This window comes from Anolis carolinensis, chromosome 3 (assembly GCF_035594765.1).
Source record: "Anolis carolinensis isolate JA03-04 chromosome 3, rAnoCar3.1.pri, whole genome shotgun sequence".
Lineage (NCBI taxonomy): Eukaryota > Metazoa > Chordata > Lepidosauria > Squamata > Dactyloidae > Anolis > Anolis carolinensis.
In genome coordinates, this window is record NC_085843.1 from 279,072,886 (window position 1) to 279,099,907 (window position 27,022).

Genomic DNA, 27,022 nt, shown 5'->3' on the forward strand with positions numbered 1-27,022 from the left:
CCACTGGACCAAATCACACCAAATTTGGCCACAAAAGACATTAGTCTTCCAATCAATCTGCATGCGGCAGCAGGTCAGCAAAAATGGCTAGGCGTGTCAGTGCTGACATGCGTGTCATAGGTTGGCCATCACTGCCCTACAGCAAAAGCCATACAGAGACCCAGGGAAGAACAGCAGGCTTACCATGCTCCAGCTCGGCTTCTCTCTGGGCCACGTTCTCATTGTCCCGGATGACCGAGCCAGCAGTCAAGCGGTGGAGCAGCTTATCCCAGGCTTTGCTCTGCTCTTGCTGCTGGGAAGGCTCTTGGCTGTCTTTGGCAAGGAGGAGGGAGTCCAAGGCAACGGTCACTTCCCATGAGACGGGTTTTCCTGCACTGAGCGCATGGATCACCACCTGGCACCGGAGGGGTGGCCAAGAGCTGCCCTCAGACTCTCCCGGTTCGGTGGCTGCTGGTGATGGGCTGAAAAGATACGGAGGCTCCAAAAGCATGTCCCAGTCCAAGTTGGCAGGTGACAGCATGTTGCCTAGGAGAGATGAAGACATTGGAGAATAAGGTTAGATTCTGAAGGACAGACATCCTACCTAAAAACTAAAAAGGGGCCGGGCTGTGGCGCAGGCTGGTAAACAGCTGCTGCAATAAATCACTCTGACCATGAGGTCATGAGTTCGAGGCCAGCCCGTGGCGGGGTGAGCACCCGTCAATTAAAAATAAAATATAGCCCCTGCTCGTTGCTGACCTAGCAACCCGACAGATAGTTGCATCTATCAAGTAGGAAATAAGGTACCACTTATAAAAAGTGGGGAGGCAAGTTTAACTAATTTACAATGTTGGAATGAGGAAGTGAGGAAGTGCCATCAGAGTGGATGATGAAGCAGCTGCTCCCCCCTGTGGCCAGAATCGAACATCCCCTCAGGAGAAGGTTAAATTGCCTCTTCGTCTGTCTATCTGTTGTCTCTGATGTGTTTATGGGCATTGAATGTTTGCCCTATATGTACATAATGTGATCCGCCCTGAGTCCCCTTTGGGGTGAGAAGGGCGGAATATAAATACTGTAATAAATAAATAAATAAATAAATAAATAAATAAATAAATAAATAAATAAATAAAAACTAGAAGGACCCTGGCACACTACACTAGTATCACACTATTATCCCACTCTAACTGCTATGTTTGCAGGGAGGGGGATTTAGAGTTCTCTGCCAGCAAGCTCTTGGTCCTCATGAAACTACAAACTCAAGAATTCCATACAGTCAGTTAAAGTACAATAATATCTGTAAGCTTTCCGAAGGAAGTGATGGCCAGTTGCACCTGGAACTGAAGAATACATCTGCAACATTCCTTGGGTCTTGCATTAATTGGCACCTAATTGTAAGAAGGACACATATAATTTGGAGCAGGTTCAGGCAAGGACAACAAGGTATGAGGAATAAAGCATATGAGGAGACATTGAAGGAGGTGGGCATTATAAGGCTGGTGAAGAGAAGACTGAGCGGGTAACATGGTAAAAACCGCAAGTACTGTCGAAGGCTTTCATGGCCGGGATCACAGGGTTGTTGTATGTTTTCCGGGCTGTATGGCCATGTTCCAGAAGTATTCTCTCCTGACGTTTTGCCCACATCGATGGCAGGTACCTCACAACCTCTGAACATGGACCTTGGAACCTTGGAACATGGCCATACAGCCAGGAAAACATACAACAAACCTCAAGTATTGTCACAGAGAGGAGGGAAGAAACCTGTTTTCTGCTGCTCCACAGAGTAGAATCAGGTCTAAACGGTTTGAATGTAAAATAAATGTCTCTGGATGGCATCAAAAGGAAGCTGGACAGCTGCCTGCTGGGGATGCTCTGGTTGGACTGGGATCTTTGAGGGCACAAAGGTCCCCTTTCAACTCTTTGTTTCCATGATGCTATCCTTTCCTCCCCATCACTCACTTGAGTCAGCAATGCCCTTGGGCATCTTCTGCAGCTCCGGCCCAATCTCGTCTAGCTTTCCTTCCACGGAGCGGTTGCGTTTCTTGGACACTTTCTCCAAGGCCCGGCGCAGCCGATGGGCGTCCAGCTCACCATGCGGGGAAGAGAAGCTGCGACCACACAGGGCAGCGCGGGCCAGGGCCTTCTTCCGCACCAGCTCCTCAGAGCTTGCAGCCACCGACACCTGAAGCAAAGGCAAATGGAAGAGGGTCAGGCTGGGAAAAGTCTACACCTGCTCTCTCAAAAGCAGAAAACAAATGAATCTTTTCTGTTTTGGGTTGCTGTGAGTTTTCTGGGCTGTATGGCCATGTTCTGGAAGTATTCTCTCCTTACGTTTCACCCACATCTATGGCAGGCATCCTCAGAGGCTGTGAGGTTTGTTAGAAACTAGTCAAGTGGGGTTTATACATCTGTGGAATACTGTCCAGGGTGGGAGAAAGAACTCTTGTCTGTTTGCGGCAAGTGTGAATGTTGCAATTGATCACCTTGATTAGCACTGAATAGCCTTGCAGCTTCAAAGCTTGACTGCTTCCTGCTGGGGGGGCATCTGTCCTGTTTTGTCTTACAAGAACAGCCTTAAAACACTGTGGTAAGTAAATGAAACTGCTTTACTTCAGCAAAATGTAAAGTACAATACACTCAGTGGAATAATGCAAGAGGTAGCAAGGAAGTCTTAAGGCAAACCCAGTTCTTAGTCTCTGATAAACTCCCAAATCAAATAGCAATCTTACTTCAGACAAAGAAACAGCAATAAATCCAGATGCAGACTCGAAGCAGGCACATGGGGAGCGAAGGCATTAGAGTCAGTTTCTTACCAGCAAGAGCTGGCTGCACCTGCTTCTGCTTTATAGCCCCGAGTCCCCTCACAGTTGCTAGCGCAGTTCCTAATTACTCAGCTGCATTTCTGGCAGCTATTCTAGCTGAACGACATCTCTGCTCTGTTTCCTTTCACCTCTCCTGAAAAGTGGGTACAGTAGAGTCTCACTTATCCAACACTCGCTTATCCAACGTTCTGGATTATCCAACGCATTTTTGTAGTCAATGTTTTCAATACATCGTGATATTTTGGTGCTAAATTCATAAATACAGTAATTACTACATAGCATTACTGTGTATTGAACTGCTTTTTCTGTCAAATTTGTTGTATAACATGATGTTTTGGTGCCACCGGGGGCTCCTAATTTAAAAATACAATTGAATAAAACATATAGACATATTAAATGACAATTTAAAAACTCAATTAAAACAATGCTCATCAACTGGTGGCAATAAGCTACTGTAGTTTTAAGAAACAGAGAAATGCGTTTTCAGTGGCTGCTAGATTGGGAAGGAATTCCCACAAGCCGCACCTTAGTACCAGCACCAGTCTTATCCTGGGGGAGTGGAGCGGATTTGGTGGAGGAATTGCACAGGGAGACACTCTTCTGGCCTTGCTGAGAGTTGCTCTCAAGGGCTAAGGAGCTCCCCTCCGGAGGAACATCTCTGGAACCTGTGGACTCGCTGCTGGTGGAGCTGTGGGAGAACAAGCCCTGGCTCTGGTCGGTGCTGACGGAGCAGTGAGTGAGCACATACTGCTCCTGGATGTAGGAGGGCTGGTAGATCCGTTTCCAGATGTCTCCGCCAGACACTGGATCCCCACCTGTCATGGAGAAGGGATTGGGGTGACTAGCATAGAGAACTTCGTACAATATCCATTTTCCTTATACTCACCAACATTTCACATATTAAAAAATGGGGCACGTGTGGCCAAACAACACCAGAGTGTGGTTGTTGTGACTCAGCCACAGTATAGCCAGAGTCAGGATGAAGAAGGGGATTCTGGGTTTCAGATACAAGAGCCAGCAGTTGATGGGTTTCAGATAAAAGAGCCAAAAGATGAGGGCATGGGAATGCAGGCTGAATCAGAGGTTGGAGAATTGCAGTTTGAGCAGACTAAACTGATGACCCCAGAAGCCATAGATAACAGCCAGGATGACATTCCCATGGGAATTAATGAGCAAGAGAGCTCTCAAGTCCCGGTTCAGGTGCAAGATAACGAAGACCTTGATTTATCTAGGGCGGACCGTCTGTTATGGAAAGGTTCTCAGGTCCATAGGAGTGAGAGGCTAGCGGGAAAGAAAGAGGCCAGTTCTCGGAAAAGAAATGCCTTTCTCGGGTGCTTTTAAAAGTGTGTGTTTGCAGATAGCTCGTTGTCAAAGCAAATCCTCGCTTCATCTGTGTGGATGTTCTTGTTTCATGCTTAGGAAGAGTTTTCCTGGATATTTGTACCTTTGGGCCTTGTTTTTGGGATCTACTAAGCTTTTGCCTTATGGATTATTAGACTGCTATGGCTTATGGACTAATGAATTTTCATTACTTATGAACTATTTGGATTCCTATTGACTTTTCTACTGCAACTTTGAAAACCTTTCAACTGTCTGCTTTGATTTATATATTTGCTTTTGCTCAATAAAACTTCAAAAGACTGTCTTCTGTGTCTGGCTGGGTGCCTATAGCAAGGTGAACTATTCTGAGGTGCGACAGTGGTCAACATGGCAAAAATTATTCATGAGGAGGAACAGAGAAGTTGGAGAGGTCGTAGCCATTTGCTTTTGCCTGAGGTTCCTTCTACACTGCCCTATAATCCAGATTATCAAATCATATATTCACATTATCTGCTTTGAACTGGACCATGTGAGTCTACACTGCCATATAATCCAGTTCAAAGCAGATAATCTGGATTTTATATGGCAGTGTAGAAGGGGCCCGATTCTACTTGGAAGAGCACAAGTCTGCTCCCTTCTATTACTGTCCCTCTGCAGAGTTAATTGAGAGCAAGTCAATTTGCAGTAATTAGAGCAATATTAAAATAAAGGGGAAGATGGGGGAAAGAGAAAGTGGGACATTTTAAAAACAACTGAAAAATGGAACACAGAGGGTTAATATGGCAACCATGTTTACATACCTGTTGCAGATGGAGCAAGCTTGTTTTCTGCTGCTCCAGACTAGGACAGTGGATTCAAATTACAAGGATAGAGTTTCCACTAAACATTAGGAAGGATGTCATAATGGGCACAGCTGTTTGACAGTGGAATAGACTACCTCAGAAGATACTGGAGTCTCTTTTGGAGAGGGCGGACTCTATTGGAATTGGTGTAACTGTGGATTCTCAGATACCACTTTTGAACTAGATGGCCCTTGAAGTCACTTCAAACTCAATAATTCAGTGAAATAAGGTATTTTCTCCTCCAAAATCAGAATTCCCCAATTTAGCACCCTGAGATAGACATGGTGACAACTCTCATCACTCCCAACTAGCACAACCAAAGACCACACTGTGTGTGGCTGATGAGATACGTTGTCCAAAGGAAGGATAGGGAGGGATATCCACCATGAATGCCACCCCTGCCAACCCCACAGGTGTACTCACTTTTCATAGACTCTTCAGCAGAGAACTCCAGAGATATCTCACGAGAAATGTCATGGAGGGCTTTACAGATGTCTGGACTCTCCCCAACTGGCTGTGCCTGGGCCTCTTCCTGCCCTACTGCTTCGTCCTGGGACGGGAACACTGAACCTGCAGAGCCCCGAGAGAGACTCCGGCACATCTGCTCTCTGCCCTGGGGGAAAGGACCGCCAAGTAAGAAATGACTGCAAGCATGGAAGACGCTTCTATCTTAAGAAGTGGGTTTACATCCATAAAATCTCATGCAAAAATAAAAACCAATTGGTCTGAAAGACATTGTCACATTTTTTTCTGCCTCTTCCTTCCTCCTTTTTATTCCTCCTTCTTACAAGAAAAGAAATGTTAGTTCCCATCTCACCTGCCCAAATTACAGGACTATTAAGTAAATGGGTTCCTGGTTACACACCAAACTAATATATACCCACAAGTACAATGATAAATGGTCAATAAACAGATATAAAGCATAAACTTATATTGAATGAAGTACAATCAGTACAGAATTTACAATGTGATGTTAATGTTCCATGCATCAAAATGAATATATGACTAAACAATGTTAGCTCTGTACATAAATTTTCACTCGTTCAATTAATCAGTTGAAACTGAAGAGCATGTAGAACACACACACACGACCGGTTTCGACTTAGTCTTCTTCATGTGTGTTTATCTGAGAAAATTATAATGAATTAATAGGAGCGTATTGTCGGAGTAATTTAAGCAACGCAGCAGCAGTTGGATGAAGTCAGTGGAATGCTGAACGAAGTGACATCAGATACGATGGTAAAACTATATACAAGTTTTACTGAAAGCAGTAATCAAGACAAACAGACTTGTAGACAATGGACACAGGACTTGACTCTCAGCAGACAGCACTCGACTCAACTCAGAACAGAGCAGATCAGAACTGATGCAATCAGCAATGCACACACTTGTGTCTGGATACTCCCTGGTTCCAGCCACACATCAAGGACATCACAGCTTCTCAGTAATTAACTCTTTCCAGACTATGTTACACTCTGGATGATGCAATCAGTATGCAATACAGACAAGACACAAATTTCATTTAAACACTACCAATACACAAATCCCACATTAACACATATAACATATAACCCACCTTGAAAAAAGATAAATTTGAGAGAAGAATGTAAAGTGTGTTTCATGTGAATGTACAATTGTAAGTACTTATATCAGATTTATAATTATATTTATGTGGATGTGTTATACGCTCCTATTAATTCATTATAATTTTCTCAGATAAACACACCTGAAGAAGACTAAGTCGAAACCGGTCGTGTGTGTGTGTTCTACATGCTCTTCAGTTTCAACTGATTGATTGAACGAGTGAAAACTTATGTATAGAGCAAACATTGTTTAGTCATATATTCATTTTGATGTATGGAACATTAACATCACATTGTAAATTCTGTACTGATTGTACTTCATTCAATATAAGTTTATACTTTATATCTGTTTATTTTTTTAAAATGTTTTTTATTAGTGTATATAATAGGTAAATAACATCGAAAGAGTGAGAACAATGCTTTTGACAGAAAGTGAAGAAAAAAGAGGAAAAAGAAAAAAAAGAAAAAGAAGAAGAAAAAAAACCTATTTTTTTTTTTAAAAAATGACTTCCATCTTCGCCTTTGCGTTTCCCAGTACATAATAATACGAGAGGATGATCCAAAAAAACAAACAAAGTAGTATTGAATCAACCTCTTTGTCTATTAATAAAGGACAAACCCTCAAAAAAGATGAGAGTTTTCCTTGTTGTGGCTTAGTCAGTGCTTCTTTGCTTTACTAAACGCTTACAAGAAGAGACACTAGGATATTTCATCCTTCTGATCTTTATCACTTAGATTACAACATCCCTTTCTTTCGTATTCTTCTACTTTGGACCAATCTGTGTGTCTTATCGGCGTCCCCGTGTTCTTCTTTAGTAAAAAAGTTAATTTATCCATATCCTTTATCTCTTTCACTTTCTGCAGCCAATCTTCCATAGACGGCATTTCTTTTTGCTTCCATTTTTTGGCAAAGCTCATTCTAGCTGCAGTTATTAAATATGTAAATATAATGTCATCGTTAGTATCTAAGCGTATCTCCTGGTCCGTTATTCCCAATAAGTAATACTCCGCTTTCCTAGGAAAATTTATTTTAAGCATTTTTTGACAAATTTTATGGACCTTCTCCCAATACTTTTTTGTTTCTTTACATGTCCACCACATGTGAAAATAACTTCCCTCTTGTTCTTCACATTTCCAACAATTTTTTGAAGTATTCGTATACATTTGGTTTAATTTCTTTGGTGTAATATACCAGCGGTGGAACATTTTTAGCCAATTCTCCTTCAAGTCCATTGCATATGTATATTTCAATTTTTTTTTTCCAAATTGATTCCCACTCTGCTAAGGTTATTGGTCTTCGTATATTTACTTTATATCTGTTTATTGACCATGTATCATTGTACTTGTGGGTATATATTAGTTTGGTGTGCAAATTACAGGACTACCAATGGTTTTTTTGGAAGCCTAATTGCAGAAACTTTCCACTAGGTAAGAGTGCTGCATAGTTCCCATAGTAGAGAAAGTGGCCCTATTTTAAAGGAACGGGGACCCAACTGTTGGCTTCTTGTCTCGGAAGCTGGCAATGTGGTAAAGGGTGCAGTAGCTGATGAGACGGTCTCCTGGATATAGGACTGCAATCTCGTTGGGGGACAGCAGGGCCTCCATGGTGTCCGGCACATACCAGTCAATCGTGATGTCACTTACGGCGGGCTCAATGGCCTTCTTCAAAGACTTGATCAGCTGAGGAGGAGGAACCAGAGATGTTTATCCAGCACTTGAGTCACATGACTCATTACATTATGCAACACAATTGTTGTTCTTGGGTTATAAATGTCATTTTCTAATTGGGTCTATCATAAAAACATGGGAAAAGTTTATTAAACTGCAATAACTTTGCAGCATATTTTGCACATCTCATAGAGCAGGCGTCTGCAAACTTTGGCCCTCCAGGTGTTTTGGACTTCATCTCCCACAATTCCTGACAATACTGTGTAGGCATTGACTATTAACCTTGCTGGGTTTTGAAACCATTGTCATAACCTAAGCCTTTGCAATGGCTTAGCACATACCTTAGGCTGCAGTCTTTCTCCAGGATTTAGGAATTCAGCTCGACCTCTGCTGACTTTGGCCAATCCTTGCAGAAGCCTATGGCAGGCCCCGGAGCCCAGGCCAAAGGTGAAACACCTGTAGGAAAGAAGTCCGTGGATTTCAGAGATAGCAGCTCTGTTTCAAGACAAAGTTCATTCCATTTCAAAATCAGTTGGGTATATATTGTTAAGGTGCTTGGCAACATTTTTAATCTGCAAAGTATTTTGCAGAAGGGCTGCTCAAACTAATGGTCCATGGACTGATGCTGGGCTGCAAACCACTGGCTGCCATCCTGCAATGAATTTCCAGGAAAGAAAACAATAGAGATGGGAAAGTCTGGCATAGTGGTCTAAGTATTGGACCAGGATTCCAGGAGACCAGGTTTCAAATCCCTTCTTGGCTATGGAAACTAATAGGATGTCATATCCTATTAGTCAAAGCCATATTCTCTCAGCCCTGAAGTAAAGCAATGTGATCCCATTCCAAATAAATCCTGTGATAAGTTTGACTTAAGGTCTCCTCCCTAAGTTGCCTACTGCTATACATCTAGCTCAGGCATGGGCAAACTTCAGCCCTCCAGGTGTTTTGGACTTCAACTCCCAGAAATCCTAAACGCTGGTAAACTGGCTGGGATTTCTGGGAGTTGTAGGCCAAAACACCTGGGGACCCAGATTGAGAACCACTGATTTAAATTAACCAAATATTCCCCTACTGCCTCTTTACCTATTCAATTCTGTATTCCCCCTACTGCATCATCTGATCCATTATGCCAAATTGAGTACTTTTAACCTTTTGAGAGAAGACTGAGGCAAAGAAGGCATTGAGTAGTTCTCCCTTTTCTCTGTCCCCTGTTAGCAGTTCACCATCACCAGTATGTGGTGGCACTATCTTTTTTTGTTCTTTCTCATAGACCAGTGGTTCTCAACCTGTGAGTCCCCAGATGTTTTGGCCTTCAACTCCCAGAAATCCTAACAGCTGGTAAACTGGCTGGGATTTCTGGGAGTTGTAGGCCAAAACACCCGAGGACCCAAAAGTTGAGAACCACGGTTACAGACAAACTCTTCTGCCCTCTGCAGCAAAGAGTGCGTAGCTTTGAATTCCCACACCATAGCAAAGCCAATGCTCCTGTATGATAGATTTGAACAATTTTTTTCCCCATGCCATTATGCCCTGTCTCAGCAGCTGCCATTGCTCTGGGGAAAAGAAGAGCAGCCAGCAACTGCATTTAGTCTTCCCACACTGCTATTCCTTGTGTGCCATGTCTTATTAGGATTGTAAGCCTGAGGGCAGGGAATGTTCAGATTAATGATTTGCAAGCTATCCTGTCAGGCTATCTGACTGAAGGGTAGGATATAAGTACTTTAAATATTATTTTTCCTTTTTAATGATTTCTCTGAACAAGAGGCAACATCATGAAGAGCCATATGACAGGCAGAAGCCAACAGCTTAGGTCTTTCGCATTATCACATGCACTTAAAAGTGTCATTTTCAGTTCGGTTCAGCTGCCAAGGCACTAGGCAGATTCAGATTAGGATGGGCAACTGGATCAGGACCACGAGTTGGGTTTTCTGATCCGGGGATCCTTTAAGAGATATATATTATCTATATCTATAAATCCAATTCTGTCTTTTAAAAGTAAACACATGTGTTTAAATACGTGTAAGGGGAAGCTTCAGCCAATTTTTAAAAGTTTATTTCCGTTGCTGTACACTTCATGGAGGGGTGTTCCTCTCTTCTGTGTTGGGCATGGAGTAGAGATAGCATGGGCCAAAACAACACACTTGGGAGGCTGCATATGGCCCAGAGGCTTCACTTTGCCCAGCCCTGGCTTCGATCTGCTACTCATCCTCATGCTTCGTCCCCAGATTGGTAATATGAGAATGATAATACTCGCCAAATGGATGCCATTGCTGCAAAATATTTTTTTCAGCTAATGTAAGTGAAGTGCTTTCAACATTCTGAAGAACTGTGTAAGTGCTTTGCGTTATTGATCTTTGTGTCAGACACGACTATATTGAAGGCACAGGGTTTCTGTCCATAATAAAATTTGATCTTGATCCAACATTCTTCATGGAGTGGTAGTAATTCCCTAAAATTTAAATACATATACAGCATTTTGACACCACTTTAATTGCTTTGGCTTTATCCTATGGGACCCTGGGACTCTTATTAGGTATTTAATGGGCTGCAGTGGTGAAATGGATTAAACCCTTGTGTTGTTGAACTGCTGACCTGAAGGTTGGCAGTTTGACTCCGCAGGACAGGGTGAGCTCCCACTGTTAGCCCTAGCCCCTGCCAACGTAGCAGTTCAAAAAGATATAAATGTGAGTAGATAAATAGGTACCGCCTCAGCAGGAAAAGGCAAAAAGACGCTCCAAGAAGTCATGCCAGCCACATGACCAGGAGGTGTCTATGGGTAACGCAGGCTCTTTGGCTTGGAAATGGAGAAGAGCACCTCCCCTAGAGCCAGAGATGAGCACTACTTCCAGAGCCAGAAATGAAAGGAGAAGCCTTCACAGACAAAGACAAAGGCTTCTCCTTTCATTTCCGGCTCTGGAAGTGTCTCATTGTTTTTCATTGTAACAAGGCACTAAATGTTTGCCTGTGTCGGTTTATATGCTCTGAGTCCCCTCAGAGAGAAGGGCAGAATATAAATAAATTGTTGTTGTTGTTGTTGTTGTTGTTATTATTATTATTATTATTATTATTATTAATTCTGTGTTGAAGAGTTCTAATACAGGCATGGGCAAACTTGGGGCCTAAAGGTGTCTTGGACTTCAACTCCCACAATTCCTAGCAGCTGGCAGGCTGCTAGGAATTGTGGGAGTTGAAGTCCAAAACACCTGGAGGGCCAAAGTTTGCCCATGCCTATTCTAGTGCCTCATAAAATCATTGTGTTGGAAGGGGTCCTATGCACCATTGAGTCTAACCCATTGCTCCATGCAGGTTCTCCAGCTCATCAGTTGGATCCCTGGCCTCTTTCTGAAGATGTCCACAGAAAACCCAAAATTGGGTTCAAACACAATTGAGAGGATTGTGTACCTGACAGTGGCTGCCTGCCTCCTGACTAGCTCAATGATTCTGCCTGTGTTTCCAGCCCCGCTGCCCGTCAAGAGGAAGAGCTGCCGTGGGAACCCGCGTTGAAGAGGCTGACCCAAGATCCAGGTCAGAGCAGCCAGGAGGTTGGGTCCACCCAAGTCTGTCCGTAGCTTCCGGATGTATTCGCTGGCCATCCTGAGAGTCTCCTGTGGACACAGAAGGATTCGATTATGGTCTAAATCTCACACTCAGATAACTATGAATACAGGAAGAGATATAGATATTTTAACGAATCCAATTTGTAGTCCCAACATGAGTAGCCCCATTGACACAACTGGCTAAGTTGGCTAAGGCTGCCGCATCAGAACTATCATAGCCCTGATATTTTAGTCCAAAAGTTGAGACTTAGGGAGAATCACTTGTGATTCCATGATACATTTATTTATTTATTTAGAGTATTTAAATTCTGCCCTTCTCACCCCGAAGGAGACTCAGGGTGGATCACAGAACACATATACAGCAAAAATTCAATGCCAATCATAACAATGGCAAGACAGACAACAGATAGAGCTATATATATAAGCTTTCCCATCTTTCGGCATCTTTGGAGGTTGTGCTCAGTTCCAGCCACCTGGGGGTGCTGTCGCTCCATCTCCCTGCTGAAGAGCTTTCTTTATTTTTGTAAATGTCCTTTTTCTGATCGAAATGCTGAACCTAAATACCTCCCCACTTTAATGTCCTCTTTATCTACTCACATTGTTTTCAAACTGCTAGGTAGCCAGAAGCTGGGCTAAAGGTCAGGAGCTCACCCTGACTCGGGCTTTGAACTCTAAACCTCCTGGTTGGCAAGATTTATTTCAACTTGGTGATTAACCTTCTGTGCTAAAGCACAACCCTGAAATGGGGTTATAAAGTTGATATTGCAAGTGAAATTGCAGTGATATGAAACATAAGACATTAAGATTGTGTAATTGCTTGCCAGAAGAAATTCAATAACTGTCGGAACGTAAGATGCAATTGAAGACCCATCTCTTCCGGCAGACCTATCCAGTCAATTTTATGTTGTGGATTTTAATCTATATTCTAACTTTGTGTATCTTGTTGTATGTGTTTTAATAGAGCTTAATCTCTTGTTTTAATGATGTCGTACCCAGCCTTGAGTGGCAGGGAAAGAAGGGTAATAAATGTATTATTATTATTATTATTATTATTATTATTATTATTATTATTATTATTTTATTGTATGACACGGCAAACAAGATAGACATGCTAGATTTCATATCACAAAATCACAAGTCGAACACTTCCCAAGTGTCTAGGACTATGTGATGTATTTACGGATGATGCATGCAGATCCCAGTAGGGTGGCCTTTTGCAGTTGGCAGATCGTGATTTTGTCAATGTCTATTGTTTCCAAGTGCCGGCTGAGATCTTTTGGCATGGCACCCAGTGTGCCCATCACCACCGGGACCACCTGCACTGGTTTCTGCCAGAGTCTTTGAAGTTCAATCTTGAGGTTATTTTGTTAACACATTCCAACAAAAAACCCTCTTTTTAAAAGAGAGTGTTGTATTTTACTAAATCTTGGCCTCTTTTCTTTTCTTTGTGTCTTGATTTTGAGTCCTGTTCCTGGGATTATGCATTAGATAGACAGTATCATATCTAGTTTCTTAAATTGGTTATCATGGTTTTCTACCAGCAGTGTGTCTCTGCCTGCAAGTGTTTATTTTAAGTTGAACTAACTCTGATTCTTTACTCTGAAGAATGCAGGTAATGTGGCCTGATTGCAGAGTGAAAATACGATTTAGCTCAATTCCTTCTCATTACAGGTAAGACAGAGGTGAGCATGCATGGTAGAAGCCAATTCCTGCCCCATGGCAAGATTTTATGGAAACTTTATGGGACTGAACCAAATGCTCTTACATCAACATGGCCTTCTCTCATCTCCAGCAGGATAAACTTTTGCAAAATAACCCAATGTATGCTAGTCTTATAAAACACACACCGTGCAACTTTTGTTGGCTAGAAACCAGGTCATCCATGCATATGATTTTGACCACAAGGGCTGATGATGCAACATTTCCATCCAACAATAGCATCAGACTAAAAGTGCAGCATCCCTGCAGGCTCATAGCTTGTGGCCAGATGCAGTTAGCAGGGTGAACCAGAAACCACAGAATATCAAATTACTCACACTATTGCAGGGCTTGCTTGCAGAAAAGAGAGGCTTGATGCAGGAGCCAAAGCCAACAACATTCAACAAGGTGCCAGAAGGGAGACTTTTCACAGCCACCAAGAGAGCGTCCTGTGAAGAAGAAGCAAGCAAATCCCATGAGATTTATTTTTAAAAGGATAAAAGGTAAAGGTTTCCCCTGACGTTAAGTCCAGTCGTGACCGACTCTGGGGGTTGGTGCTCATCTCCATTTCTAAGCTGAAGAGCCGGCGTTGTCCATAGACACCTCCAAGGTCATGTGGCCGGCATGACTGCATGGAGCGCCGTTATCTTCCCGCCGGAGCGGTACCTATTGATCTACTCACATTGCCATGTTTTCGAACTGCTAGGTTGGCAGGAGTTGGGGCTAACAGCGGGCGCTCATTCCGCTCCCGGGAATTGAACCTGGGACCTTTTGGTCTGCAAGTTCAGCAGCTCAGCGCTTTAACACACTGTGCCACCAAGGGCCCCCTTAAAAAGGATACAAAAGTTATGTAAATAAAGTTTCCCTGAGAGTGATTGCATATTATAAGCCTTCTTGAACAAAAACATCTTGGACTGCAGGTGAAAAAAGAGCATCTCTTCAGGCATTCATAAAATCTCTGTGTTGACGATTGGACATGAATGCCAATCGTTGCCAGTACCTGCTATGTTTTTGATGCATTCTCAACATCACTGCGAATGAGCTTTGTTCATTCTATTTCTACTATCAAAAGTGAGGCAGTAAAACAGATTGAACTTTTTCTAGATGCACAGTGAACATGACCTAGATATTATAATTCACAGAGTGTGGCAAGATCATTTTCGGCCCAACTATAGCTGTTGTAAACCCATTTGTCACGGACTCTGCAAGTTCTGTCTGACTGCATCATAAAAAAATCTTCTGACACTTGACTAGAGTGATGTGCAAAATGACATTTCTGGGCAATTCATCACAACTTCTCAAGGAACTATGTCAGCAAGTTTGACGGCAGAAGAGTTTGATAAGAGAACTGACTTTACGTGTCTCCGCTGTCAATACGATCTGTCTGTTTTTGCACCGTGTTACTTCTTTTTAAAGACATTTTCACAAAGACAGTCATTAGGGTTAATTAAGAGATATTACTCATGCGCTGGCTAACAGAAATGTAAAATAGTTTAATTATGATATCAAGGCAAAATTTCGCAAGCAGAGCAGCTCTCTTTCTTTTCTTCACACACTGTTCCCAAACCATCCATCACACAAGATTGGCTGCAATCCAAGCTAATATGAAGTGCAGCTAAAAGTAAGATTTCATGAAGCATGGAGCTGAATGCCACCTTCTCCACTCCCCATCCCCTGAGGAAATCACAATTAGCCAGAAGTCTCTTTCCATTTCAAGCTCTCCTTTTTGTTCCACCTAAAAGGAGACGCGGGGGAATTATACACTCTGATCTGAAGGTAAATCATGCCTCTTGAAATCATCCGGAAGAATGATTCTCAATTGTGGATATAAAATTAAGAGAAGTAGCTCTAGGGCAGCAATAGATGGCTGTTCTGGGTTAAGAGGCCACGTTTAGCAGTGGGGAGGGAGCTGCATTTTCTCAAAAAACATTCCTGAAAATACATCCCAGGTGTGTGCGGCAGACTGCATATTTTGGCCCTCTCCATAGACATGATGGTCAACTTCCAAATAGTATCCTATTGTAAAATAAAAGGTATCTCCTGAATTGTATTTCCAAAGGAAAAAGTCATTCTTTAGCTTTAATGGCTGGGCAGTATTCTGAATTTCAACTGTTGTTGCCTCGATGCATCACAAGCAACATTTCTTCTACATATTCCTTCCCAGTTTTCACTCGGCCAATCCATCCTTGGTTACTTCTTGTTTTTTTTGGCTCTAAGCCCAGTGGGTAGACCACATGTTCCCTATTCCTGCTTGAGACAAGACTGAGCTGGATGAACCAATTGTGTGATCTTCATAAAATTGTTTTGCTGTGAATTTTTCGGGCGGTATGGCATGTTCTAGTAGCATTCTCTCCTGACGTTTTGCCTGCATCTGTGGCTGGCATCTACAGAGGTTCTGTTGATAGTGAAGCAAGTGGAGTGTGTGTGTGTGTGTGTGTGTATCTCTATCTATCTATCTATCTATCTATCTATCTATCTATCTATCTATCTATATACATATATACAGTAGAGTCTCACGTATCCAACATAAACGGGCCAGCAGAACATTGGATAAGTGAATATGTTGGATAATAAAGAGGGATTAAGGAAAAGCCTATTAAACATCAAACTAGGTTATGATTTTAGAAATTAAGCACCAAAACATCATGTTATGCAACAAATTGGACAGAAAAAGTAGTTCAATATGCAGTAATGCTACATAGTAATTACTGTATTTATGAATTTAGCACCAAAATATCACGATGTATTGAAAACATTGACTACAAAAATGCGTTGGATAATCCAGAATATTGGATAAGCGAGTGTTGGATAAGCGAGACTCTACTGTATGTGTATGTATGTATGTATGTATCTATCTATCTATCTATCTATCTATCTATCTATCTATCTATCTATCTATCTATCTATCTGTGGGATGTCCTGGGTGGGAGAAAAAACCCTTGTCTGTTTGAAGCAAGTGTGAATGTTACAGTTAGCAAGCTTGAATTAGCATTTGAGTAGCCAGATGTATGCAAACTCCATCAAGTGAGGGTGTCTGCATAGAGGTAGCCTGACCTTTGTTGCCTGGAGGCATCCTCTGTTTGGGAGGTGTTAACTGGCACTTGATTGTTTGCTGTCTGGAGTTCTCCTGTTTCTGAGTGGTGCTCCTTATTTACTGTCTGGATTCTAGTGTCTTTTTTATATATACTGGTAACCAGATTTTTGTTCATTTTCATTGTTTCCTCCTTTCTATTGAAATTGTCCACATGCTTTAGATTTCAACGGCTTCTCTGTGTAGTCTGACATAATAGTTGCCAGAGTCGTCCAGCATTTCTGTATTCTCAAATAGCATTTTGTGTCCAGGTTGGTTTACCTAGTGCTCTGCTATAGCTGACAGCACATGAGAGAATGCTCTGGAACATACAGCCCAAAAAAACTCACAGTAACCCAGTGATTTCAACCATGAAAGCCTTCAACAGCACATGTTTTCTATACTCTTTTTTACCTTGATACCATCCAGGCAGAGGTCGCTCACGCTGCTGCTCCGGTCAATGAGGAAGAGCATTTCCCGAGTGACGGTGTGGAAATCAGTGGAAACGCTGCTCATCTCAGGGCAGAAATTCAGCATCAGGACAGGATTGTGGAAAATGTCTTTGTGGAATCTCTTCTGGACAAAGGACACCTGGGAGCCAAGAAGGAAAGAATCAGCAAAGTTAAAGCCTTCCTGTGATGGGACCATTTGGCTTTTGCTTTAAAACTTTCCAATGCTGTATTTTTCACTGTTGAACAGTAGTTAGTTATCAGAAAGGTCTTCTTAATTTTTTCATTTCATGTAATTTCAATGCTCTGGTTTGTGTCCTATCAACAGAAAACAAGCTTGCTCTTCTGATATTTGGAAGAAGGGTATTTTATTTTTGCCTTTCATGCATAGAGCTTATATAAGTCCAACTCACTCAGCTGTTCCTTATAGGAACAGATTCCAACCTTTCATTATCTTTAGCAAACCTCTTCTGGGCTCAGTTTGGAAAATACTGGTTTCCAAAGTGGGCACAGTACACCTTGGATGTACGTGTCTGGTCCTGATCAAAGCAGAAAGTGTGATATTACTTGATCTGGATAAGACACTTGACTGTTCCAAATAGAAGAGATACGTTTAGAACTGGCCTAAATACCCTAAAGGTACCAGATCACATTTGGTTTTAGATGCTAAGGTGGGGCAGCCCTAGTTTGTATTTGGATGAGAAACCACCAATGAATACCAAGTACCAGAAACTATATTTCAGAGGAAGGAACTGGAAAAGGCACTTTTCTCTGCCTAATATTCTCTGCCTAACAAAATCCTATGGAACTGATGAGGTCGCCATAAGTTAACAGATTTCTTGAAGGCTCATACCACAGACAGTTAGAAGGGATGTTGCAGCTTGACATTCCTCTGTTAACCGTTGCATACTTTAATGCACCTTTGCTCAGTCTGCTGCCTTCCAGATACAGTGGACTGCAAACCCCATCATCCCCAGACACTATGCTGGCTGGGATAAGGTAAAAGGTAAAGCCTTCCCTTGACGTTAAGTGCAGTCGTGACCGACTCTGGAGATTGGTGCTCATCTCCATTTCTAAGCTGAAGAGCCGGCATTGTCCATAGATACCTCCAAGGTCATGTGGCTGGCATGACTGCATGGAGCGCCATTACCTTCCTGCTGGAGCGGCACCTATTGATCTACTCACATTTGCATGTTTTCGAACTGCTAGGTTGGCAGAAGCTGGGGCTAACAGCGGGCGCTCATTCTGCTCCCGGGATTTGAACCTGGGACCTTTTGGTCCGCAAGTTCAGCAGCTCAGCGCTTTAACACACTGTGCCACCAGGGGCCCCGCTGGCTGGGATAGAGGGGCTAGGAATCCCGAACAATTTGGTGCAGCAAGTTGGAGAAAACTGTTTATACTCTGGAAAGATCATCCGTTCATTAGAACTCCTTTAAGTCCAGTTTGTGCCTCCTGCAGAATTCTGGGATTTGTCATTTGGTGAGGCTGAGTTGTTTAAAGCCCCCTCCCTAAAGCAAATTTAAAGTGGTTTTAAAGTGGATCTAAGCTCTAGTGTGATGAGGTCCTTAGAGGAGCAAAAATGTAGGACTCAGAGATAATGATTTGCTAGATACAGTTGCTGAACACAGAGGCTCCACTGTTTGAGTGAACCACTGAATGGCAAATGAAGAGATGCATCCATACATAGGTTCCCCTAACCAGTGGTTCTCAATCTGGGTCCCCAGATGTTTTGGATTTCAACTCCCCAAAAATCCTAACAGCTTTGTAAACTGGCTGGGATTTCTGGGAGTTGCAGGCCAAAACATCTGGAGACTCACAGGTTGAGGACACTGCCTTAATCCTTTTCAAGATAATTATACAGCAGTGTAGAAGGGGCCTGATAGTTTATAAATAAAATAAAATAAAACATTACACACACACAAACGGGGAGATGATAGATAGATAGATAGATAGATAGATAGATAGATAGATAGATAGATAGATAGATAGAGGTATAGATATAGTTATATATGTTTGGGACTGTTTAACTTGTTTCAATGCTATGTGTAAGTGGCTCTGAAATTTGTGATACAGGGCTGGGTATAAACATTTTAACAAGAACAACAATAATAATATAGGAGCCACATCAGCATAAGCTTTACAGAATTATTTATTTATTTATTTATTTACTACATTTATATCCCGCTCTTCTCACCCCGAAGGGGACTCAGAGCAGCTTACAAATCAAATGAACATACAATATATTATTATCATAGCACTAAATAAGCATTAAATTACTATATTGTACTATATCATTATATGGTAATATTATTAGTAATATTACATTTAATAAATAATATATAATTAATATTATATTGTATTATCTATCTATATATATAAAAGAGTGATGGCATCACGGCAATTCACAAAACAACAAAAGTACAGGCCCCCCAACCTCAAAATTTGACAACACAACCCATCATCCACGCCTCAAGGTTGATACAACAAAAAGAAAAGAAAAATAAAGTCCTAACTAGAGGGAGAGCAATAATTTTTTTTATCCAATTGCTGCCAGTTTAGAGGGCTAATCTCTGCCCACTTGGTTGCCTAGCAACCAAGGGACAGCCAGGTTTCAGTTAGGGGACAGGCAGATTTAGGCCTCACTTAGACTTCTTCCACAGATTATCTAATTTGCACTGGATTATATGGCAGTGTAGACTCAAGGCCCTTCCACACAGCTATATAACCCATTTATAATCTTATATTATCTGCTTTGCACTGGATTATCTTGACTCCACACTGCCATATAATCCACTTCAGTGTGCATTTTATACAGCTGTGAAGAAGGGGCCTCAGATAATCCAGTTCTAAGCAGATAATTTAAGATTATCAATATACAGTAGAGTCTCACTTATCCAACGTAAACAGGCTGGCAGGATAAGTGAATATGTTGGATAATAAGAAGGGATTCAGGAAAAGCCAATTAAACATCAAATTAGGTAATCGTTATACAAATTAAGCACCAAAACATCATATTATACAACAAATTTGACAGAAAAAGTAGTTCCCTGCGCAGTAATGCTATGTAGTATTTACAGTAGAGTCTCACTTATCCAACACTCGCTTATCCAACGTTCTGGATTATCCAACGCATTTTTGTAGTCAATGCTTTCAATATATCATGATATTTTGGTGCTAAATTCATAAATACAGTAATTACTATATAGCATTACTGTGTACTGAACTACTTTTTCTGACAAATTTGTTGTCTAACATGATGTTTTGGTGCTTAATTTGTAAAATCATAACTTAATTTGATGTTTAATAGGGTTATCCTTAATTCCTCATTATCCAACATATTCGCTTATCCAGCGTTCTGCCGGCCCATTTATGTTGGATAAGTGAGACTCTACTGTACTGTATTTACAAATTTACCACTAAAATATCACAATGAATTTAAAACACTGACTACAAAAACATTGATTATGAAAAGGCAGACTGCGTTGGATAATCCAGAACATTGTATAAGCGAATGTTGGATAAGTGAGATTCTTCTTTAATATGAAATAATTACTGGGATAGAATAATGCAGAACAATATAATCTCTAAAACCAGGACAGTAAATAAACAGGGGAATTCCACACAGGAAACAATCGGGGCCAGCTAACACCTCCCAACAAAGTATTCCCATCATCAAAGTCTGGCAAATCCTGTTTTCTCAGGGCCACAGACAGTAGAAGCACATAAAATATCGCAAACAACACCACTCTGAAAACAAGGGAATTCCAGACAGGAAACAATCAGGGCCAGCTAACACCTCCCAACAAACTATTCCCATCATCAAAGTCTGGAAAATCCTCTGTTTTCTCAGGGCCACAGACAGTAGAAGCACATAAAATATCGCAAACAACACCACTCTGAAAACAAGGGAATTCCAGACAGGAAACAATCAGGGCCAGCTAACACCTCCCAACAAAGTATTCCCATCATCAAAGTCTGGAAAATCCTCTGTTTTCTCAGGGCCACAGACAGTAGAAGCACATAAAATATCGCAAACAACACCACTCTGAAAACAAGGGAATTCCAGACAGGAAACAATCAGGGCCAGCTAACACCTCCCAACAAAAAATTCACTCAGGGAGGAAACAGCCAGGCTTTAAAGCTGCAAGGCCATTACATCCTAATCATTTTTCCTAATTGCAGCATTCATACTTGCCTCCAACAAACAAAAAAAACCAATCAGAAATATTGTATATTCACAACTTTTAGGAAATAATATCCCCTGATGGCACAGCGTGTTAAAGCGCTGAGCTGCTGAACTTCTGGACCGAAAGGCCACAGGTTTGAATTGGGGAGCGGAGAGAGCCCCCACTGTTAGCCCCAGCTTCTGCCAACCGAGAAGTTCGAAAACATGCAAATGTGAGTGCATCAATAGGTACTGCTCCAGCGGGAAGGTAACGGCGCTCCATGTAGTCCTCCCACATGACCTTGGAGGAGTCTACGGACAACGCCGGCTCTTTGGCTTAGAAATGGAGATGAGCACCAACCCCCAGAGTCAGACACGACTGGACTTAATGTCAGGGGAAAACCTTGACCCTTGACCTTAACTACCACCAATTCCTCAATACTTTGTTTCCCATACCACCAGACTTAGCCACAGCAACGCGTGGCCGGGCACAGCTAGTATATATATAAATGAATGATGGCATCACGGCGACCAACAAAACAACAAAACTACAGGCCCCCCAACCTCGAAATTTGACAACACAACCCATCATCCACGCCTCTAGGTTGATACAACAAAAAGAAAAGAAAAATAAAGTCTTAATTAGAGGGAAAGGAATAATTGTTTTTATCCAATTACTGCCAGTTAGAGGACTAATCTCTGCTCACTCCTAGCAACCAACTCAGCCCAGGGGACAGGCAGATTTAGGCCTCGGCCTCTTCCACAGATTATCTAATTTGCACTGGATTATATGGCAGTGTAGACTCAGGGCCCTTCCACACAGCTATATAACCCATTTATAATCTTATATTATCTGCTTTGAACTGGATTATCTGGACTCCACACTGCCATATAATCCACTTCAGTGTGCATTTTATACAGCTGTGAAGAAGGGGCCTCATATCATCCAGTTCTAAGCAGAAAATATAAGATTATCAATATAATATGTAATAATTACTGTAATATAGAATCATAGAATCATAGAATAGTAGAGTTGGAAGAGACCTCATGGGCCATCCAGTCCAACCCCATTCTGCCAAGAAGCAGGAAATCGCATTCAAAGCGATTAATAATAATACAGAACAATATAATCTCTAAAATCAGGACAGTAAATAAAGAGCAACACTCTGAAAGCATAAGCCACAGCAACACGTGGCCGGGCAAAGCTAGTTAGTAGTATAATATTATATTCCATTATAATATTATTATCAATATTATATGTATATACAATATATTATATATTTATAAATTATTATAACATGCTGTGCTATAAAATTAGCATAGCATGTTGCTATGGCACAGGAGACAAGATAGAACTATCTTCCTGTCTCTTATAAATACATTATGAATTTACAAAGGACATGGCTTTTTTGTGATAGTCCCAACCTTGGGATGCCTTCTCAAGGAAGACAGGATTAGCATCAATCTTTAGTTCTCTTTGACACAAAATTAAAGTGCTCCACTTTGCTGATACACTTAATTCCAGAAGACAGGAATCTTAACCAGCCTTGTGAAATTCAGTCACAGAGAAGCTTGACAGACCCCACTTCAGGAAATGCCAGCACATAAAAATTAAATCATGCTTTGTCTGGGTGCATCCTAATGTGGTACACTCCCAGGAGGGCTCTACTACAGGTTTTCTTCTTTGTGAGCCTCCAAATCATTTCTGACTAATGGCAGCCCTAAAGCAAAGCTATCGTGGAGTTTTCTTGGCAGAACATTTCCAAAGGGGATTTGCCTTTGCCTTTCTTCAAGACTGAAAAAAAAAATACGAGCTGGAAGAGATCGCAAAGGCCAATCCCCTGCCAGGCAGCAATACACCTTGTGTTCCTCCGCTCTGCGGCTTACCTGTCTCTCCCCATCATTGTCTTTCTTGGCAATACGAGCGTAATCCCTCCGGTTCCTGATGTGTGTCTCATACTCATGATACGTCATGGCACCCTCTTCAATGATGAGGTGTGGATAATGTGGTTCTCGAGAGGGGAAAATGGTAAAGACGTTAGAGATCCACGACGAGTTCCAGCACCTTGCAAATGGAGCTGTATTCAGATCCCATGAAGGCACTCATGGAGTCAGTTTGTGGCTTTGGACAACTCCAAGGCTTGGTTTCCCCATGGGACTTTTGCATACTAAAACACAAACCTAGAAATACTTTGCATAAAAGACATCTATGCACAAATCTGAGAGGTCCCAGGGGAGGAGGCATGCAGAAATAGATCCAGGAATGTAGTTCCAGCCAGGGGACAAATTGACCCTCTCCTATATATATATATATATATATATATATATATATATATATATAAAAAGAGTGATGGCATCAGGGCAGCGGACAAAACAACAAAACTACAGGCCCCCGAACCTCGAAATTTGGCAACACAACCCATCATTCACGGCTCTAGGTTGATACAACAAAAAGAAAAGAAAAATAAATTCCTAATTACAGGGAGAGGAATAATAGTTTTTATCCAATTGCTGCCAGTTTGAAGGCTAAGCTCCGCCCACTTGGTCTCCTAGCAACCTACTCAGCCCCGGGGACAGGCACAGTTAGGCCTCACTTAGGCCTCTTCCACAGATTATCAGATTTGAACTGGATTATATGGCAGTGTAGACTCAAGGCCCTTCCACACAGCTATATAACCCATTTAGAGTCGTATATTATCTGCTTTGAACTGGATTATCTTGACTCCACACTGCCATATAATCCACTTCAGTGTGCATACTAAACAAAAAAACTACCATACAACAAACATTCAATACCACCACTACCTCAACAATTTCTCACCAACACCACCAGACAATGCCACAGCAACACGTGGCTGGGCACAGCTAGTATATATATATTAGAATTTGCTTTTTCCACGAGTGGTTGAAGAATAAGGAATCTGGAGGATCAAAGAGCTTAGTCCTACATTCTGGCTCCCTCAGGCTATTGTTTCCCTGTTCTTTTTCTTTAAGTGTATACCTTGATATAATGCAAAATTGCCTAGTCATTGGACACAATCCTGTGGGATGCTAAGTCAGAGCAATTAAGCTGACATAAAACAGCAATAGTATATTGGCCTATGATCATGTCCATGGCTTGCACTAGAGCAGGCATGGGCAAGCTTCGGTCCTCCAGATGTTTTGGATTTCAGTTCCAACAATACTCACAATAGGCTGTTAGGAATTGTGGGAGTTGAAGTCCAAGACACCTGGGCTAAAAATTGCCCATGCCTAAACTAGAGTAATTATGCCCGAAAGTGAATGTGAGGTATTGGTGTCACTTATGGACAAGGGCTCTGGAAGAGCAAGATGGGAATGTCCCCAAGCTGGTCTATATATATAAAAAATGTAATGTGCATTTCTCCCATGGAGTAAACAACAAAACCACTGAACCAAATCACACCAAATTTGGCCACAAAAGACATAGTCATCCAGTCTATGTCTCTCAATAAAAAAACCCTATAAAAATAAAGTTCAAATTACAGAGGACAAGGAAGAGCCGTTCTCCCCTGGCTGCCAGTCAGAAGGGTAGGCCTTGCTCACTTCGCGTCCTAACAACCGCCTCAGCTACAATGGCTGAGGGTTTACTTAGGCCCATACCACTCATACCACGAAATCCAGCACATAGTCCGGGCTGTGGCGCAGGCTGATAAAACAGTCAGCTGCAACAAATCACTCTGACCAAGAGGTCATGAGTTCGAGGCCAGCTCGGAGCTGTGTTTGTCTCTGTCTTTGTTTTATGTTAAGGCATTGAATGTTTGCCTTATATGTGTGATGTGATCCGCCCTGAGTCCCCTTTGGGACTATAAATAAATAAATACTATAAATAAATAAATAAATAAAATATTAGCCATGGAGACCCATTGGGTGACTTTGGGTAAGTCACATTGTTATGGTTGAGCCTTCTGGCTCCGGTACTGGGAGACGGGGTCGTAAGACTCCTCGAGAGTCAGACTCTTTTGAGGAGCGTGAAAGGAAACGGCTCCAGGACTTATTTGCAGAACCAACAGATGAAGACTCATTTGAGGGTTTTACCGAGGGAATGGAGGAAGAGATGGTTAGCTCAGAGGAGGATGACATGGAGTGGACTCGGGTGAGGGAGGATTTGGGTGTCACCGGCACTGATAGCATGGGAGGCGATTGGCGGGTTGCAGGATCAGACCCATGGACGGGCTGGAGGGATGGAGCGGGATCCACAGCTGGGGATGCTGTGGGGCGTAGTCAAAGGTGTTTTAGCTCTGATGAGGATGATGATGATGAGGCACCTGGAATTAGGATAGCAGCTGACAGCGATGAGGAGTTATGAACTGGGATAAAATGGGGTTTAGGATCAATGGCTAATTGCGTTGGGCAAGGTAATCTGGACGAACGCTTGGGATCTTGTTGGGGAACTTCCTGAAGACGGGTGTGATTCGTTGCTGGATACCTTGGACCTCCGTTGTCTTTTTGACGGACATTAATTACCAACTCTGGATTGACGCTGGACTGACTGACTGACTACGACCTTGGACTATCCCTTCTGTGGCTATCGGTGGAACTCGTGGAACTTAGACGCCTGCACTTGGCTTTCGACCTCGGACCGGACTGGGACCCTGCTGACCGCCGTGATCCTGATTGATGTGCCTGGACCCGGATTTCGCTCGTTGCACGGAGGAGTAACAGCCTAAGTTACTCATCTGTAGCTTTTTGGTAGCAGAGAGTAATCTGCTGCCAGCGTTTGATGTTCATTTTGACCTTTGTTTACCAACTTTTGTTTGTTTAAACTGCCAGGCTGAAGTAAGCATTTTTGAGTTAATCTGGATTAAACTCCTGTTTAATCCGGTTTATTCCTTCGAACCGTTTTAGTTCAAACGGAGCTGTTTCTGTTACTTTTCACACTGAAGACAAGTGTTTGCCTAGTCCTTTGTTTTCTACGGGCATTTTTGTGTTCTGTAACTTTAATAAACTGTGTTGTACTCTATTTGGTGGCGTTCTGTCTATGACACACATGCTGTCAGGATGAGAGGAAAGCAATGAAAAACCACATCTGATTATATCTTGCCAAGAAAACTCTTGAGTTGGAATCAGTTTGAGGACACATAGCAGCAGTCGATAAAAGAAGGAGGGAAAAGGCCAAAGATGAAGCATCAAGGAAGAGAGAAAGCACTGAGAAAAAGGCTACTTAGAGCCAAAGACGACGTCTGCCTTGGCTCCTCTCCAATACACAGTTTTGACAATAGCACAACCACTAGTATGGAGTAACAAGGAACCATTCCCATTTCAAAGTTATAGCACTTTGATTTCATACTCACTACCATAGTACCTATTATGGGACCCTGGGATTAGTAGTTTAGGTACTTAGAATACCCCATACATGGGTATTCAGAATCATCAACTCGAAATCTAGACATTTTAGTCAAATCACCAACCCAAAAACCTGGGTTTTTCAAATTTTGTTACATAATGTTATCCACAGGCCATATCAAAATTCATAATTTGCCCCATTAGCCTGCTCTTGAATTATCCATGAGGTTGACCTATAAAAGGTAAAGGTTTTCTCCAGTCATGTCTGACTCTGGGGGTTGGTGCTCATCTCCATTTCTAAGCCGAAGAGCCGGCATTGTCCATAGACACCTCCAAGGTCATGTGGCCACTGGCATGACTGCATGGAGCGCTGTTACCTTCCCGCCGGAGTGGTACGGTACCTATTGATCTACTCACATTGGCATGTTTTCAAACTGCTAGGTTGGCAGAAGCTGGAGCTAACAGCGGGCGCTCACTCCGCTCCCGGGATTTGAACCTGGAACCTTTCGTTCTGCAAGTTCAGCAGCTTCAGTGCTTTAGCACACTTCGCCACACTTCATGTATGGGT

At 42.2% G+C, this 27,022-nt stretch overlaps 1 protein-coding gene across 2 annotated transcripts in view; it reads right to left on the minus strand.

The window, feature by feature from the left end:
- Window positions 1-27,022, minus strand: part of vwa5b2 (von Willebrand factor A domain containing 5B2) — an 84,602-nt gene that overhangs the window by 15,566 nt on the left and 42,014 nt on the right. For both annotated transcript variants that reach the window (XM_062976850.1, XM_062976849.1), the window contains exons 7-16: window positions 23,038-23,162; window positions 16,951-17,127; window positions 13,805-13,915; window positions 11,614-11,816; window positions 8,553-8,667; window positions 8,038-8,223; window positions 5,384-5,573; window positions 3,324-3,613; window positions 1,936-2,158; window positions 184-525 (exon numbers count right to left, since the gene is read on the minus strand). In XM_062976850.1, the coding sequence (XP_062832920.1) occupies window positions 184-525; window positions 1,936-2,158; window positions 3,324-3,613; window positions 5,384-5,573; window positions 8,038-8,223; window positions 8,553-8,667; window positions 11,614-11,816; window positions 13,805-13,915; window positions 16,951-17,127; window positions 23,038-23,162 (1,962 nt within the window). The remainder of the gene's footprint in view (window positions 1-183; window positions 526-1,935; window positions 2,159-3,323; window positions 3,614-5,383; window positions 5,574-8,037; window positions 8,224-8,552; window positions 8,668-11,613; window positions 11,817-13,804; window positions 13,916-16,950; window positions 17,128-23,037; window positions 23,163-27,022) is intronic.